This window comes from Nicotiana attenuata, unplaced genomic scaffold (assembly GCF_001879085.1).
Source record: "Nicotiana attenuata strain UT unplaced genomic scaffold, NIATTr2, whole genome shotgun sequence".
Classification (NCBI taxonomy): domain Eukaryota; kingdom Viridiplantae; phylum Streptophyta; class Magnoliopsida; order Solanales; family Solanaceae; genus Nicotiana; species Nicotiana attenuata.
In genome coordinates, this window is record NW_017671163.1 from 282,217 (window position 1) to 298,977 (window position 16,761).

At 36.4% G+C, this 16,761-nt stretch overlaps 1 protein-coding gene and 1 long non-coding RNA gene across 3 annotated transcripts; one reads left to right on the top strand and one right to left on the bottom strand.

Annotated features, from left to right (window-relative positions):
• The first annotated feature begins 6 nt into the window (after positions 1-6).
• LOC109206374 lies at positions 7-4,852 on the top strand. Of its 2 annotated transcripts, none has more exons than XR_002064846.1 (2): positions 7-518; positions 4,506-4,852. It is a non-coding gene; the product is annotated as an uncharacterized LOC109206374 (long non-coding RNA). The 2 variants fall into 2 exon arrangements; XR_002064845.1 differs by having other exon boundaries at positions 4,531-4,852.
• A 2,923-nt stretch (positions 4,853-7,775) lies between these two features.
• Positions 7,776-9,370, bottom strand: LOC109206375 (probable galacturonosyltransferase-like 9). The gene has a single exon (XM_019369204.1). The coding sequence runs from the start codon at positions 9,092-9,094 to the stop codon at positions 8,030-8,032; it is 1,065 nt and encodes a 354-aa protein (XP_019224749.1). The 5' UTR covers positions 9,095-9,370; the 3' UTR covers positions 7,776-8,029.
• Between the last annotated feature and the right edge of the window lie 7,391 nt (positions 9,371-16,761).

The following is a 16,761-nucleotide window of genomic DNA, read 5'->3' on the forward strand; positions in this document are numbered from 1 at the left end:
AAAAGAGAGAGAACGGCCATCTCCCCCACCGAACGGGCATCCGAAGGCCCCTAATTCCATTCCAACACCCCTGAACTTCAAAATCAGACCCACCAGCGAACCTCTCCACCCTTCAAAATTCGATCGCCGCTGCACACTACCGTAAAGAACAGAGCCGCTGCTCCCTTCCCTTCTTCTCAAAAAAGAACAAAAAAAACACACACACACACACAGTCATAAACAGAGGAGCACAGACAGAAGAAGACGGAGGAACAGGAAAATCAAGAATGAGTTCAAAAAAAACGCAGCCATGAATCTCCATCTTATTCTACCATTTTTCTTCCATATATAAACTCATAGCATTATTTGTCTCTAGAAAAACAGTTTCAAAATCAGATTTGGTTTCACTCTTTGAACCTCTGTTTTGAGGTTTCTTGCTCCGTGGTTTTGTTCGAGTGTTCCGGTCAGCAAGTTTGGTCGACAGTCCCTGTCCTTGGTTCAAGTCCCGGCCTAATTCTGTCATTAGATCACCATTTCAGGTCTATCTCTCATCTTTCTTGATGCTTTGTTAGGATGGTATGGTGTTAATGGTTATGTGAAGATTTAGAGTTTGTGGCTTGCATTTCATTCTGTGTTCATCATTCTGCGATGCTTAACTTCATTTTGAATGCTTTCTATTATGTCATTGATCTTGTTTTGGTCGTGCCTATTTATTAATACCATGAATCTGATCCTAAACATTAGTTTGATATAATATTAGTGGGAGAATTGAACTTGGGGTTTGTTGGTTTAAAATTGGGTTTGGTTAATACTGAGAAGGAATTTGAGCTTAAGAAAGAATTTGTTATTCTCGTTTTATTTCTCTTTAGTCACTCGGGCCGCTAGGAATATGCTTAGGCCGACCACACTTGTGTAGGCAAGCCTTAGGATTTTTGTTAGTTTTGAGGCGAGAGGTCGTTCCTTTAGTTTAATTTATCCGGGGAATGCCCCGAAGGATTTGTACATATTTTATTCCGGGAAATGCCCAGTAGTATCATGTATTTGGAAGCCATGACGAAGCTGTGGAACAATATAGTACATATTAGTATTTAGGATTTTACTTTATTTCTTTTTTCTATTTTCTTTTATTAGGTGGGGACAACCTCGAGCCTCTTTGTGTTTACTTTCCTTTTTTATGTGTTTTTACCTTAAATTGAATATTTTAAAAGCCAACTAGATCGAGTACGTAACCGTGACATTCACGGGACTTGGGGAGTGCCTCACACCTTCTCCCCGAGTCAAATGAACCCCCTTGCCTAAAATCTCTGGTGCAGACTTAGTTTTGGAGTACAAAGTGTTTTAAAAGGAAAAATCATTTTTTTTTAAAAACAGTGACCTGGCACACCGAAACCAATGTCAGGTACCGACTCTGAGTTAATCCTTTTGAACACAATTCTTTGTCACTTTTCATAATTTTGAAAACCCTTTTGAGCTTCAAAATCACTTTTATTTATTTAAGAGGGTTAGTGAGGTGGAAAAAAAGGGATGTGACAACTATCTCTAGGTTTAACCCTTTAATTGGGGCTATCAATTTCTTGAGTTCACCCCAGTTCCTTGTTAGCCTAGTTTTCCTATGACGAAGATTTTGACCTTGTTGGCCCAAAACGGTAGCATGGTCTTCTATTTATCGAGTAATTCTCCACCCGCGGTCATCAGCTCCGCGGGCTATCGCCCTATCTAAGCAGCTTTCCCCTCACCTCTACGGAAGTAATCTTTTAATCTATTTCAGTTCCTGTGTCTGTCGCTATCGCCCTATTCTCTCTCAATTGCCTATCCTTTCTAGATGAGGGGGAGACCCTTAGCAGTAGCTTCCAACACTTAAGATTGACCTCCTTAAGTGGCTTGGTTTACTTTGGTTTGAATGTAAACTAAAATAAGCGGCGTTTATTCAAACAAAGGGAACCGAAGGTTTCCTTGTTTAGTAGTACGAAAGTAGTTCTACTATTAAGATGTCTAATATTAATAGTACTTGGTCGTATGGAAGGGGTTGCCGGCGAGAGAAGCTACTTGGGAGAAAGAAAGAGACTTGTTGTGGCAATTCCGATACCAAGTCCAAGCATACTTGGGGAGTGCTTGCGCCGAGGACGTCGCAACAACTCTTTCTCAAGTAGAGACTAAGTCATAAAGGCTTGAATCGGTGCTTGCAACCACTAATTCCATAGTTCTAGCAAGAACTAGGCTAAGTACTACTAACTGATACACATTCAAGTCCTATAATTCAAGACCCATCAAATACCCACACTAGGGTTGGGTCACAACCCTAGCTATGGGTTTAGCAACTCATAGAAATAGCAGAAATCAAAGATGAAATAAAGATAAAATTCATAATACTAGATTAAAAGATGAAAATCTAATGTTGAAAGCTAATTCTAATACAAAATTGCTCAAATGGAATTTCCATCTGTCTCACGTGCTCAGCAAAAACAAAACTTGACCTTAAAATGTCAAAAAGATCTATTTATACTAAGCTGAAATTTCCGGATAAAAATACCCCTACAGAGGTTTCGTGGCTGCGTAATTCTTACCACGGCCGCACTCTTGCTTTCGCGGACGCATACTGCTGATCGCGGTCTGCGTTCTTAACTTCTGGATCTGGGCTGAGTTTTGTTTCGCAAGCCACATAATTTTCATCGCGGCCGCCTAGTGGATTTTTGCGGCCGCGTTAAACTACTGCGAACCGCACTCCTTATTTTTGCTTGAAATGTGAACTCTCTGAATCTCAGCCACCGTGGTCTGCATAATTCCAACCGCGGCCGCGATGAGACTTTCGCGGCCGCATATTTCTGGCGCGGACCTCGCTCAACATTTGGCCTAAAATGCACTCTCTGATTCTTCACTTTGCGGGTCGGGTATTTGTAATCGCGGCCGCGTTGTGACTTCTGCGGCCGCACAATATTTGTGCGGTCCGCGTTTCAGATTTCCTGGCCCAGTCTTGGTTTTTGTTTCAGATTTGACTCCTTTATGAGTTGATTATGCCTCGTTTGGCTCATTTTGATCAATTCCTGCAAGCAAGCATATTACATTAGTTTTCGGGAATACCTTCACGCATTTTAGGCCCAAAACGCAAGTAAAAGAGAGCAAATAATAGGTTAAAATCCCCACTTATCATTTATCCATTGATTATTACACCTAGTTTATGTGAATTTGAAGTGAAGCTTGGGGATTTTATACTATGGTACTAGAGAGTGAGATTTGGTGATTTAAGGGTCGATTTGTGAATAGAATTGGATGAAATTAGTATGGTTGGATTCGTAATTGAATGGGCGTTTAGAATTGGTGAGTTTGGTCGTGTTTCAAGGTGTGGGCTTGGGGTTGACCTTTTGGGTTTGCTTTGTCTTTTGGAATCATTTCCTATGGCTTTTATCAAAGAAATTAAGTTATTTTGGCTAGATTCGGATCGTCGGGAGGTTGATTCGCAGGAGAACGGCTTCTTAGAGTACTGATTTGACTTGCTTGAGGTAAGTATCTTACCTAAACTTGGTTGAGGCACTAGTTGCCTGAATTATTTGTTAGCTATGTGCTATGAGTGGCGCATATGTGTGGGGTTAAGCCCATATTCGTGTACCGGGGTACTATTTTCATGCCCGGGGTAGCACTTAGGCTATGATATGCCTTGAATTGACTGCTAAGCTCAAGCTGTGATGTTTCTTTTATTTATACCCCTCTGTGACTTGCTTCTACTACATGTTATTCTTGCAATTGAACCTGATAAACTATCGTTTCGTAATGAAATTGTTTGCTAGCCATGATAGCACACATTACACATGCCTACATCATAGCATGCTATTTATACCAGTCAAGGAGTATAAAACTTGATAATAATTAATCATGTACATGTATTCTCTTATATTTGATTTCTCTGTGTTATGATCTAGACTGGTAGCATGTGATTATGTCGGGCGGATTTTGATTATTGGCACATGTGTTGTTTGTGCTATTGGTATTATTGGCACGTGAGTTGTCCGTGCGAATTCAGATATTGATATTATTGGCACGTGAGTTGTCTGTACAGCATGTGAGTTGTCAGTGCAATTGATATTATTAGCATGTGAGTTGTCCGTGCAGCGTGTGGATATGGACTCATCCCCTAGGGTCACCCTTTCATGTTTCTCTCTTGATGGTGTGCACGCGAATTTGAGAATACTGATTAGTGGTTTGATATGGAAATTGAGGATAATCTGGCCAGTGTTTGTTTGAATTTTGCATTCCATCTTTACTTGCAATTTTTGTGGTTATTTACCAGATTTATTTCCGTATCATCCTTGTATGCCGTATCATTTACTAAGCATAGTGCTTGAGTAATTATGCATACACAGATAGTTCTTTCTGTGCTTCATACTTTATCACATTATTATTTTATACTTGTTGAATTTATGAACCTGTACAGGTTATAGAATGTATCATTTATAATTCTTGCTTCTTTTATCTCGCCGAAGTTAGTTATGACACTTGCTGAGTACATTGGGTCGGCTGTACTCATGTTACAGTCTGCACTTAATTATGAAAATCCAGGTGCCGGGACGAGTCATCAGTAGTGGAGTTGCTTGTTGAGCTAGGTATCGAGAGATGAGGTAGAGCTGCATTCTCGTCCGCAGTCTTGGCATCTATTTTCTTATGTTCTGTTGTCTTTATTTCAGACAACATTATATTTGTCTTGTACTTCTGTAGTAGAGCTCGTGAATTGTATTTACCAGTTCTGAAAAATTTACCATGTATTGGCTTTACTATTGCTATATTAAGGTTTCAGGCTTATGTTATTTTTGTAAATTCCGCTATTTTGATTCTTTATTGTTATGTACAGCTTGCCTAGCAAATATATTAGGCGTCATCACGACTGATTGGATTTTGGATCGTCACAATATACCTCATTAATATATGCTATTACGTTTATTCTACTCATATTTGGAAAGCAGGCGAAATAAAATTGGTTAAACACTGAGACAGCGCAGACTGCAGAGGTTGTTTCCTTCCTTTCCAGAAAAATCCACACATAATGCCCCACTCACATTCCAACAACTACAAAAAAAAATGATTTCAAAATGCAAATTGCATAACATAAATGCCAATCAGTAAATTCGAATCTTTGGGAATGATACAATTACACTAAGCATGTGAGGTAATGCTAAAATAGGAATTTAGAAAAACATCTCTAATTGTTTTTACTCTATCTAATTGGGAAACAAACAATGGGGTATATAAAAATAAGGTAAAGTAGGCAATTGCGAAAGTTTCTTCATAACCACATGCCGTTTGGTTTGACTAAAAACCACATGTACATGGTTGCAACATTAACGAAATGTCTGGTTGCCAAGGGAAAGGACCAGCTGCTCGAGGTGGATCTATAAATTAAAGTCCATGGACGTAAGTAGGTCTGGGCATAATTTGGTAAATACCGAATTAATGTACCGAAACTGAAAATTTTGGTATTTGGTATACGGTATTTTGGTATTTGGTATTGTATTTGGTTTAAGTTTTTAAAAAAATTAGTATTAGGTATGGTATTTGATATTTTAAGATAAAATACCGAAATATCGATATTGTACCGAAATATATATTATATTACACAAAACATATATTATCAATTATAACATAAATATAAAAAATCTAAAATCTTACTTTCCTTTATTCTCAAAGTTCATCAATTAACTCTAATCAAGTAACACGACATTTCTAATGATCAAATATTCTTCTATGTACAATTTTCTCTATTTGGGTCGATATTTGCTAGTTTTGGACAAAACTTCTGTCAACAAATAATATTCAGTTTTGTATTTTTGAGTACTTTAATTAATAATATTAGAGTGTATGGTTCTATGCACTAGTTAATATTCAAATCGAATAAATCGAAGTTACCGAACCGAATATACCGAAACCGAAAGGAGAAAAACTGAACCATATCGAATTTAATTAGGTACGGTATTGGTATAGAATTTTAAGAAACTGAATACTAAAAATACCGAACCGAAATATCTAAATACCGTACCGTATCGACCGACGAACACCCCTGCACGTAAGGCACTATTATGTTAACTATTAATAGTAAAAATGAATTTGACTTTATAATAAATATCCATTTTAAATTATATTTCATACACACATATACACATACGACAACCTGTTTAGCCGCTATTACAAATCTTACAACTCACAACTATCTATGACAACCTGGATGCTACTTTCTGCCACAAGGACTTGAATCATCCATATGACAAAATACCATTTGAATTTGAATTATCATTTTCCTGGTGCTCTAGACGTTTTATCAAAAGTAATTTACGCAACCAAAATGAATTAGAATTGCTTCAAAGACCGACAAAACTAACCAATGAAGTAGCTACTACGTGTGCTTATGGTGACTGCGTACATATAAAGAATATTCACACTGAAATATCATTTTTGGCACGAATTAATTGCTATTTGGTGGACATATATAATGGATATTTCGAGAAAGAAATGTTTGAACATAATGGTTGAAACCACATGTCAATATCAACACCCACTACAAGCTCCAGCTATTCAATGGAATTTCCCATGTGTTGCACTTGGAATTTACTTTGCTTTTGCTTTTTCACTTAAGGCCCAAAGACAATAAAGTTCCAAAAGGACAAGTTGCACAAGGCAAGTATATACTCCCTCCGTTTTAATTTATGTGAACCCATTTAACTGGGCACGAGTTTAAGAAAAGAAAGAAAATTTTTGAACTTATGCTGTAAAATGAGGCACATATATTTTGTATGGCTATAAATCATTGCAAAAAGGTAAATTGTTTCCAAATAGGGAAAGGGGTCATTCTTTTTGGCACGAACTAAAAAGGAAATAGGTTCACATAAATTGAAATGGAGGGAGTATATTTTATGAGATTTCATATTTTATAAGCCCCATATGAGCTGGACGACTCTTTCCCTCAACACTACTCTCCTTTTCTCCAAATCATTGTCAACCCCCCTAATCATGTCCTCTAATAACTTACTAGCCACACTAATAAATACATTTAAGGGGGAAAAAAAAGGAGAATAACGTAACAATTACATAACTATAAAATATTACTCCCTTCGTTTAAATTTATTATGTGAATCCATTTGACTGGGCACGGAGTTTAATAAAAGAGAGAAGATTTTTGAACTGGTGATGTAAAATGAGGCACATATATTTTGTGTGGTCATAAAGATAAATTATTTTCAAGCAAAAGTGAATCATTCTTTTTGGCACAGACTAAAAAAAAAAAATAGATTTACATAAATTGCAACGGGAAGTATATCTCAATTATCACTTTTTAATGTGTTAACTAATTAACACTAAACACTGAATGGGTTTCCGAAAATTTCTTATTTTTCTAACACATCAAGTATCTGAAATAAATTTAATTTGTCAAAAATAACCAATATTTGAGAATAGAAGGAATATCAACTAGTAATAAAGAGGGATGAAAGCAACAGTAGAGTATAATGTGTGTATATATACTTAGAGAAAAGACAATATCATCCACGTAATTGAATTTGCCCGTTGTACTTGGCTTTTTCTCATACCGGCCGAAATTGCACCTTAATTAATGAACATTAGTTACTAAACAATAAAAACTTATATGATATGATATGTGTCTTGCATATAGACTTCAATAATTTAACTATAGTAAATTACATATATTCTCATCTAATTAAATTAATTAACCATAGTGAGTTAATATAATTTGGTGTAAACACCCAATAAGGTAAGTATTTACCTTACTAAACAGATGAAGCAAACAATTAGAAACACAATAGAAAGAACAACAAAGTTGTTATTCCTTTTCTCAATATGTCCGTACATACAAATCCAATGAATCCCCCAAAAAATTTCCAATCAATGGAACCACCAACAAATTCTAATCCCCACCAAAAGATTAAATCATCAAAATTTCAATTATGACCCACTAATTTCCTCTTTCAACTAATCAATCTGTACATTGCTACCAAAGAATCACCCAATAAAAGAAAACACAAAAAAATATAAAGAATCCGAATTGATGAAGTTTTTACTTGGTTCTGCTGATTGGCTTGTACAAATCATAAGGTTCCCAAAGATAATCCAACGGACACGGTTTCTTTTCATCGAGCCGAACCCACGGCTTCCCTTTCCCACTCCAATGCAACAAGCTGACTGGACCAGGGTGCAGTGACCTACACGAGCCCTTCACATTATCCCCACCAAGCCCATGTTGGTTCCATTTATGATCAATTGGCTCAACATTTCCACCAAAAACCAACAGAAATGGTGGCAATGAACCCAGCTCATAAATTCTTGTCCTTTTCTGTAATTTCATCCAACTCTCTATCTTCATTCTGTAATTACCTTCCCTCCATTTCTCCAAATCCATCACCATTACGCCCGTATTGAAGTAACACGGGTTTCTTGACCCGAATACCCGGGGAAAAATCGGGTCGGACCAGAACGAGTCTGTGAAGTACTTGGTGAAATTCGCGTGGCAGTATTCGGGTGCTCCGATGACCCGTGACCCGGTAAGCTGAACATTCCAAAGCTTGTGAACATCGTCCACGAGGATTACATCGGAGTCTAAGTAAATGACCCGGTTCACACACGGGTCAAGTATATCACCCAGGTAATTCCGGGCGTAGTTTAACGGGTTCTCGAGTGCTATTCGGATCGAAGATGAGATGAGACTTAATACACTGTCTTCTCTGAAAACGTACACTTGAAAGTTGAGAGAAGGGAAGATGGATTTCACGAGTCGGATCAGGACCCGCGGGTTAGATTCCGGATCGAATTCAGCTGATATGAAGTGGAAGAACACGTGCTCTGGACACGACGCGTGGCGGAGGACTGAGTGTACAGCCGCCATTGATCCTCGTAGGTACTCCGAGTCAAGCGTCATCGCTACGTGAACCAAAGACGGGTCACAATACGACATCGTTTCAGCTTGTTCTGTTACTGGACAAGCCGCTCCATTCCTGTAATCCGGTGCCTCTGTAAATCCGAACAATCTGTGACTGTTAACTGGACGAATCGCAATACACACAAAAGGAAAAAGCCCAAGAATCAAGAGGCAAACAAGTCCTGTGACTGAATGAAACAAATTCATATCTGGGTTTTTCGATTTTGAGAGTGTTAAGTTGTGTGTGTATATATATAATGGGGGCTACTGATACAGCATTGTAGAGGTGAGGAAGGAAGGAATAATAGGTGGACAAGTAGCTGGAAAAGGAGATGACCAAAGAATGGTCAATAAACAACCGTGTATATACATATTAAAGAATCGTCAATGGTAAAAGAATAACTCAAATTGATTTTGTTACCATGTAGAGAGAGAGAAGGGATATTTGCGTTGCTGTTTGCCGTCACTTTCTACTGTAAATTTTGGAAGGTATGGGCAGTTTTATAGATGACGGGCTAATGCGAAACTACTTTGTTTATAAAGTAAAAAACTGTGAGCGTGTGATTCAGTTGGATGAGTGCTTACTGCTTAGCCTAGGGGAAGAATAGATTATGGGTTATTAATTTATTTTGCGCTAATATACGTGGAGATTCATCTATAATTAAACGTCGGAAAAAAAAAATACTCTCTCTCTTCCAATTTATACGAACTTGTTTGTTTGGTCACGAAGTTTAAGAAAAGGTGAAGATTTTTAGAATTTGTGATCCTAAATAAGTCAAAAAGGGATTCAGAGTATTTGTGTGATTATAAATGCTTCTAATTAAGGGTAGAGTAGGAAGTTTAAGCTAAATTATTTCCAAATTTAGAAAGAAGTCATATTTTTTGGAATGGATCAAAAAAGAAATAAGTTCACATAAATTGGAATAGAGGGAGTATAAATTTAAGAAAAGGGTTTTAGCAGTTGGTGTAGTTATTCTAGGGTTAATAGATGGAGGCATCTTAGTAAAAGCACATACTTGGAAGTTTGTTACTCCCTCCGGTCTAAAATAAGTGGTTTTTTGGAGGTTTTCACATAGATTAAGAAATCTACCTTTTAGCATTAATTAGCAATGAAATTGACCATATTAACCTTTACCATCTCACATAAACACTCCTAACACATATTCCAATACTATTTACTCCAAGGACAGTGTAGGAAAAAAATAATTAATTCACTCTTGAAATCTGGAAAAATCACTTATTTTGGACCACAAGAAAAAAGCCAAAAAATCACTTATTTTGGACCGGAGGGAGTATCAATTTAGGGTGGATTTTGTTGGTATTCCTTTAGTTGGTATTTTTGTGGTTGGTAGTTAGCTGAGTATTTTACAATTAAATCCATTTTCTTCTACGTAATAAACCTATTAGGTGTCATTAAATTTCACAATGGTTATATGGAGAATATAATGGAAAAATTATTTATGCTATAATAATGAACTGTTATACGTAGAAAAATACTTGAAGCACCGTTATGCGTAAAATAACAAGAATATCATATAGTGATTATAAAATTATCTCAATAATATTATGTAGCGCGTAATTAATTAATTGCTTCAAGGTATTTTATTTTGAAATATTTTTGCTTATGTCTTGCTAATATGTACTTCCATATAACTTAATGTAGGTATTATTTCATATCACCAACCAAATATTACATTAGTTATGGAGGAATTATTTTTCATGCACAACAAACCAATCATTGTGGGAGTACTACTTTGATAGCCAAATTGAATTGGAGAGTTAACTTCGGACCAAAAAAACAAAAAATTGAACAGTTAACTCTTGGAATCAAATACATGAAAAGAAACTCGTAATATTAATGTTTAAGGCCTATGATTTAAATCAAAAGATTTTCCATCACCGCATTCGTAACCTAAATTGGATAAATAGACCAAGGAGAACAAAGTCCAGAAAAGAAGAAACACTATCCCAACCAACTAGAGGCGGAGTCAGGATTTGAACCTTATGGGTTCGATATTTAATTCCTTTAAGTCACTGGGTTCTAATTTACAAATTCAATGAATTTCTTAACATTCTGTTTGGATCATTGTTCCCATCATTTTATAATGTATTGTATTATATCGTATCGTATGAATACAATGTTTGGATAGATTGTATTGTTTGTTATTGTTAAATAATATTTTGTTGTTTGGTTTGACTGTATCGTACTGTACTGTAACTGATAAGTTTACTAAAATACCCTCAAGTGTTTAAATATTAAATTTATCAAAAATTATGCATAAAAATAATTTTAAAAAACAAAACAGAAGAGGGCAAAACATAATAAGAAAGCAAAACAAAGGAGCGAGACAGAAGAAGGCAAAACAAATGAGCACAACTAATTGGAATTGAGTTACAAGCAAATTAGGAGAAAAAATAAAATAGAAAGCAGCAAAACACCTTTAACATTGGTCTGGAAAAAAACAAAGTAGGTTATAAGTTGGAGATTTGGAGTTAAAATAAAAAAGATAAAGGGTAAAATAGAATTGTGGAGTAATAAGTTAGGGCATAATTGGAAAGAAAAATAGGAACAACCCCATCACACCAAATCGGTTGTTTCAAAAAAGGGGACTTTTTATTGTTCCGAAACAATGGATTTAACAATACAATACGATCAATTTTAATGGAACAATCAAAACAAACATTGTTTTGACATAACAATACAATACGATAATGAGGAACAACCGTCCAAACAAGCTGTAAGACGAATACAGAGTTTGAACAAAAGCTATTAGGTTCGGTCGAACCCGCATCTCACCCTGCTTTGCCCCTGCAACCAACTCAACTCGAAGATTTAAAGGTAAACATCACAGTTCAGATTAAAGTACTACTGAAGCACTCTCCATTCTGGATCTTTAAATAGTTCGTAAGCAAGAGTGATTTACCAGTCTTTAACGGGTGGGTCGAGCCGGTTTGGGTTGAGAAAAAAGGTGTCTGGTCTGTTTCCAATCCGGGCCGGTTATCGGTTTTTTCAAACCGGGCTTAAAGGGTCCGGGTCCATCCGGGTAAAAAATGAACCGGAACGGTTACGGGTCCAAGGGGCTAGGCCGGGCTGGGTTAATGTTATTTTTTTTTATATTTGTATAACTATCGTAATTTATATTAATATAAAGTAAAAATATAAAACCAAAAAACAATCTTATAAAAAGAGTGTTTGAAAAAAAAAGGATGCAAAGGCTTTAAAATCCTTATATTTGAAATTTTGAATATTTCATTAAGAATTTAAGATAATAGAATACAATGAAGATGGAAAAAAAATTGCGCTTATAATTTGCAAATGCTTTTTTTTTATTTCAAACTTACAAATTAAAGTTTACATTTAACAAGTAAATTAACGAAAAAAGAGTAAATTCAAAGATTTTGTATTGCCTTAGTAAGTTCTTCATAATCCATATGAACTTCTTGGTCATCTTCTGAAGTGTTAAATTCAGATGGGTTACCATGTGTTAATATATCTCCAAGTTCTTCGTCTTCTGGTCTATCGACATCTTCACGTCCCTGATTTCTTCGTTCCGATCTAATCTAATCTCTGAAACATACTAAAACTTCCAAAGCATTGCTTCCCAACGAGTGAGGGGTGTCTCCTAGTTGTTGTCTTGCTTGACTAAATGCACTCTCTGATGCGACAGTTGAAATTGGCACATTCAGCACATCCCGAGCTATTGCAGAAAGAACAAGAAATTACTTTTTATTCTCATGCCACCATCCCAACGGTGAAAATACCTTTGTGCGAGGCTCTTTTTGCTTTTGCAAGTAGAATTGAAATTCATCAATGTTTCTGCTACTGGTTTGAGCGGTAGGAAATGTAGACCAAATATTAAAACCATTAAGGCCTTCATCATCATCCATATTAGTAGATGCAGTAGAAGTTGTACAATGTATAGTGGGACTAACATTGCCTACATTAAGAGCACCTTCATCAACTATATTTGCATAATAATTGTATAATTATAGTAAATAATCATTTAGCTTGTTCATACAATAATATATATCTGGGGTTTCTGTTGGTCCAATCTCCATATAAGTATATAAAGCATTGATTAATTGGTGACAATCATGCATCTTAGTTGAAGGGTTTAAAACAACACCAATTAAGTAAATCGGAGGAATTGGAAAGAAATATTTTTTGAATTTTGCTTGTATTTTTTCAACAGCATCCTTATATTTTTCTTTCTTCTTAAATTCAGAGAGTAGAAAAGAAATTTCAGCTATATGTACTAAAGCCATAGTAACAATAGGATAATATGCTCCAGAAAACTCAACAGTAGCCGTATAAAATTTATGTAAAAAATTAACAACATCATTAATAGCCTCCCAAGTAGTAATTGTTAACATACGGTTTGGATCAGTACAATGCGCATTAGCAACTTCAGTTATTGGCAATCTATATTTGTAGCAACATTTTAAAAATAAGTATGTATAATTCCATCTAGTAACAATTTCATCTGGCATGAATATGGGGTTAAGGTTATGCTCGAGCACTTATTCTTAAATTTCCTTATTCTTGATTGTCTATTATTTCCTTGAATAACACCAACTATTCTTCTAACATGAGTAATCTCAGTTGAAAATAAATCAAGGCCACTTTTAACAATTAAATTATAAACATGACATGCACACCTAACATGAAAAATTTCGTCAAGTGGTGGTTGCAAATGCAGTCTTAATATTGAAATTGCGGCATTATTGTTAGAAGCATTATCAAAAGACATACACAATACTTTTTTCTTAAGATTATAAAATTCAACAACTTCTCAAATAGTAGTACTTATAAACATAGCAGTATAACTTTGATCTTCATCATATTTAAAAACGATAATACGCTTTTGCATACAATAATTATTATCTATCCAATGACACGTAATTGTCAAATAATCATTTCCATTAACAGCATGGTCAATATCAGAAGTTAGGGATACTCTACAAGGAAGGTGGTCAAACAAATAACGTATGTATGTTTGATATTGTCCATGAAGTCTAAAGATATCAGATCTACAAGTACTTCTAGGGATACCTTTAAATAAAGGATTATAAATCCTTTGAATATACATAATAAGATATGATGAAGAAACAAAAGAAAAATATAGACAACCCAAAGCAATCTTATTTTCTAACTACCCACGATCCTTCATTTCATCATATTTAATAAGTCCTCCAGTACTAGGGTTTAGTGTTCCTTGATTTTCATCTAAATCAGAGCCCCATTCTGTAGAATGAGTAATTCTCATATGTCTACTAAGTGTCCCATTCCCCTAATTGTCCTCCAGTCTTATGTTTAAAATTATTTTTACAAAGTTTGCATCTAACTCTATCATTATTCTCTATTTCGTCAAAAAAATTTCATACCTTACTTCTTTTTCCCCTATTAGTAGTCGGGGCCACAGTTGGTCTACTACTACGACCACGACCAACACCCCTGCTACCAACTCCAACACTACTAGGCGTAAGTGGTGTCTCATCTTCAACTTCTAATTCATTATCTTTTATACCGAAATCTTCCTGTAATTGGTCGTAATCTATATTATTATCAGGTGATGTTTCAGAAACATGTGTAGAGTCATTTAAATTACTACCAAATGTTGAAGTAGTACCTCTTTTTCTATTTCCCCGACTATCCCGATTAGCAACCTTATTACAAACTCTTTTTGCAGCATTAAACATATTGTGAAAATTTAACTACTAGCAAAAATTAAATATGCAAATAAAATAGTAATAGTAAATAAGAGAAAGGGTTTGAGGGAGTGATAATAGGCTAACTTTATGTAGTTTGGCGACAATTGATGCCACAACTTGACTATGATTCACTATTCTAGGATAGTTAAATGACGATAAATTGGCTCTAATTGTGTGTTTCTTGTTTTGCAGGAGCGAGTTGCGCTTATGAGAACTTAAGACAGTGTTTGGAGCTAGATTAAAGCAAGGGAAGCCCCTCGGAGCTGAGTACGTGTGAAAGAAGAGAGAGAAAAAAGAGCTAAGATGATGACCCAGCTTAGCGCGCCCTTAGCGCGACCGCGCTAGTCCAGAAACTCGAGACAGAATACTATGCTATATGCGCGGCCATTAGTGCGGGCACGAGCGCGGCCGCGCTAGTCCAGTTCAGAGCAAATAATTTTAGGGGTAAACTTGGAAGTTCGGGGATAATTCTACTTAACCTATAAGAGGTCCAACTCGCCCAAAGGGACATTATCAAGGTTTTTACAATTGAGTTGAAGGCAAGAAGAGGCAAGAGGCAATGAGGATAATTCGACATCGAGTTCTACCTTTCTTCCTTTTGTTTTTGTCATTTATGATGAATTTTGATGCTATGATGAACACGTTTATGAGTAGCTAATTATTTAGTCAAGGATTTTGATGGAACCTGTTGAAGGATGAACTTCGTGTTATGTTAATATAGTTTGCCCAGTTTAATCTCTATTTGTTCAATTACGTTCTTATTGTAGTTAATTGATAGGATCCTCAATTAGCTGTGCCTATTTAGTATGTATTACTCAGGAGAGAGTGCATATTTAGGTAATTGTTGAACAACACCACTCCCAAAGTATATGAGGAATCAATAACTGAGGGTTTAAAGGCGGGATTAGGGATAACGAAGCCTTGATTGTGATCTAAAGTGAGCTGTAATAAAAGCCAGGTAGCGTAACTTGGGATAGTGCGTCTAGTAAATTATTGTCACGACCCAATTTCCAAACCCGGTCGTGATGGCGCCTCTCGTGAAGACAAGGCCAGCCAACTAACCCAAATCGTCTCTTAAATATTTATTAAACATAAACGAATAGGTGAATATAGCTTAACGACAATAATAACCAGTATGTACAACCCAACACAACCCGACCAGGGTGTCCCAAGTCACAAGCATCTAAAGAAAACCTTAACACAACTACAGGCCAATAAATATATACAAGTAAAGTTTCTGGAAAACAAAAGACAACATCCAGTGCCGCGAACGCTGGCGGTCACCTTGCTCAGCTACCATAATAATACCTTCAATCCGCTAATAACCCGCTACCGGGTGAACGATACCTGCAACTGCACGCGAGGTGCAGGGAGTAAAGTGAGTACTTCCAACTCAGTGAGTAATAGAAGTAAATAATAACTGAGCAGCAAGAAATCACGTAAAGCAACCAACGGGCTGTACAGAAGCCGGGTACAATTTCCGAGAAAACAGTGAAATCAGAGAACTCTTTAGAAATGTTTCGGCTCAGTTCAACTCTCTTTCGAAAATGGTCCTTTCAATAATTACGAAACTGTTCAAAATAGTTAGTGCTGATTAACACAGAAAATCCGCCCCTCGGGCACAAATATCACAGCATAGCATGTAATAATACAAATAGGTATGCAAGATGAACACACAAAAGTTCGCCCCTCGGGCACGAATTTCGTTACTAGTCAGTCATTGTTTCCTGACCGGTCAGCCATTGTTACCTGACCTAACGCGTGTTTCAGTTCCATTGTTACCACTGGTCAGCCATTGTTACCTGACCAAAACACGAATGACAGTGTCATTGTTACCACTGTCCAATTCTAAATGGGTACCCGCGCTCACTGTGGGTGTGCAGACTCCGGAGGGGCTCCTACAGCCCAAGCGCTATATCAACATAAGGCCTGAAAGCCTATACATATCAACATGAGGCCTGAAAGCCTCCTCACAATACACTCGAGGCCTGAAAGCCTCCTCACATCACTCAGCATATCCTCACATATGGCCCTCGGCCTCAATCAGTCCAAAAATAATCATAAGCCCCTCGGGCATCAGTAAAGAAACAATAATGCTAAGCTCAAACAGTAGTTCAAATATCAGTTAAAACTCGAGGTTGAGTGAAAATATAGTTGCGTTC

Bases quoted from the DNA above. Each gene is read 5' to 3' on its own strand.
- LOC109206375 (XM_019369204.1), bottom strand. From the start codon at position 9,094: ATGAATTTGTTTCATTCAGTCACAGGACTTGTTTGCCTCTTGATTCTT.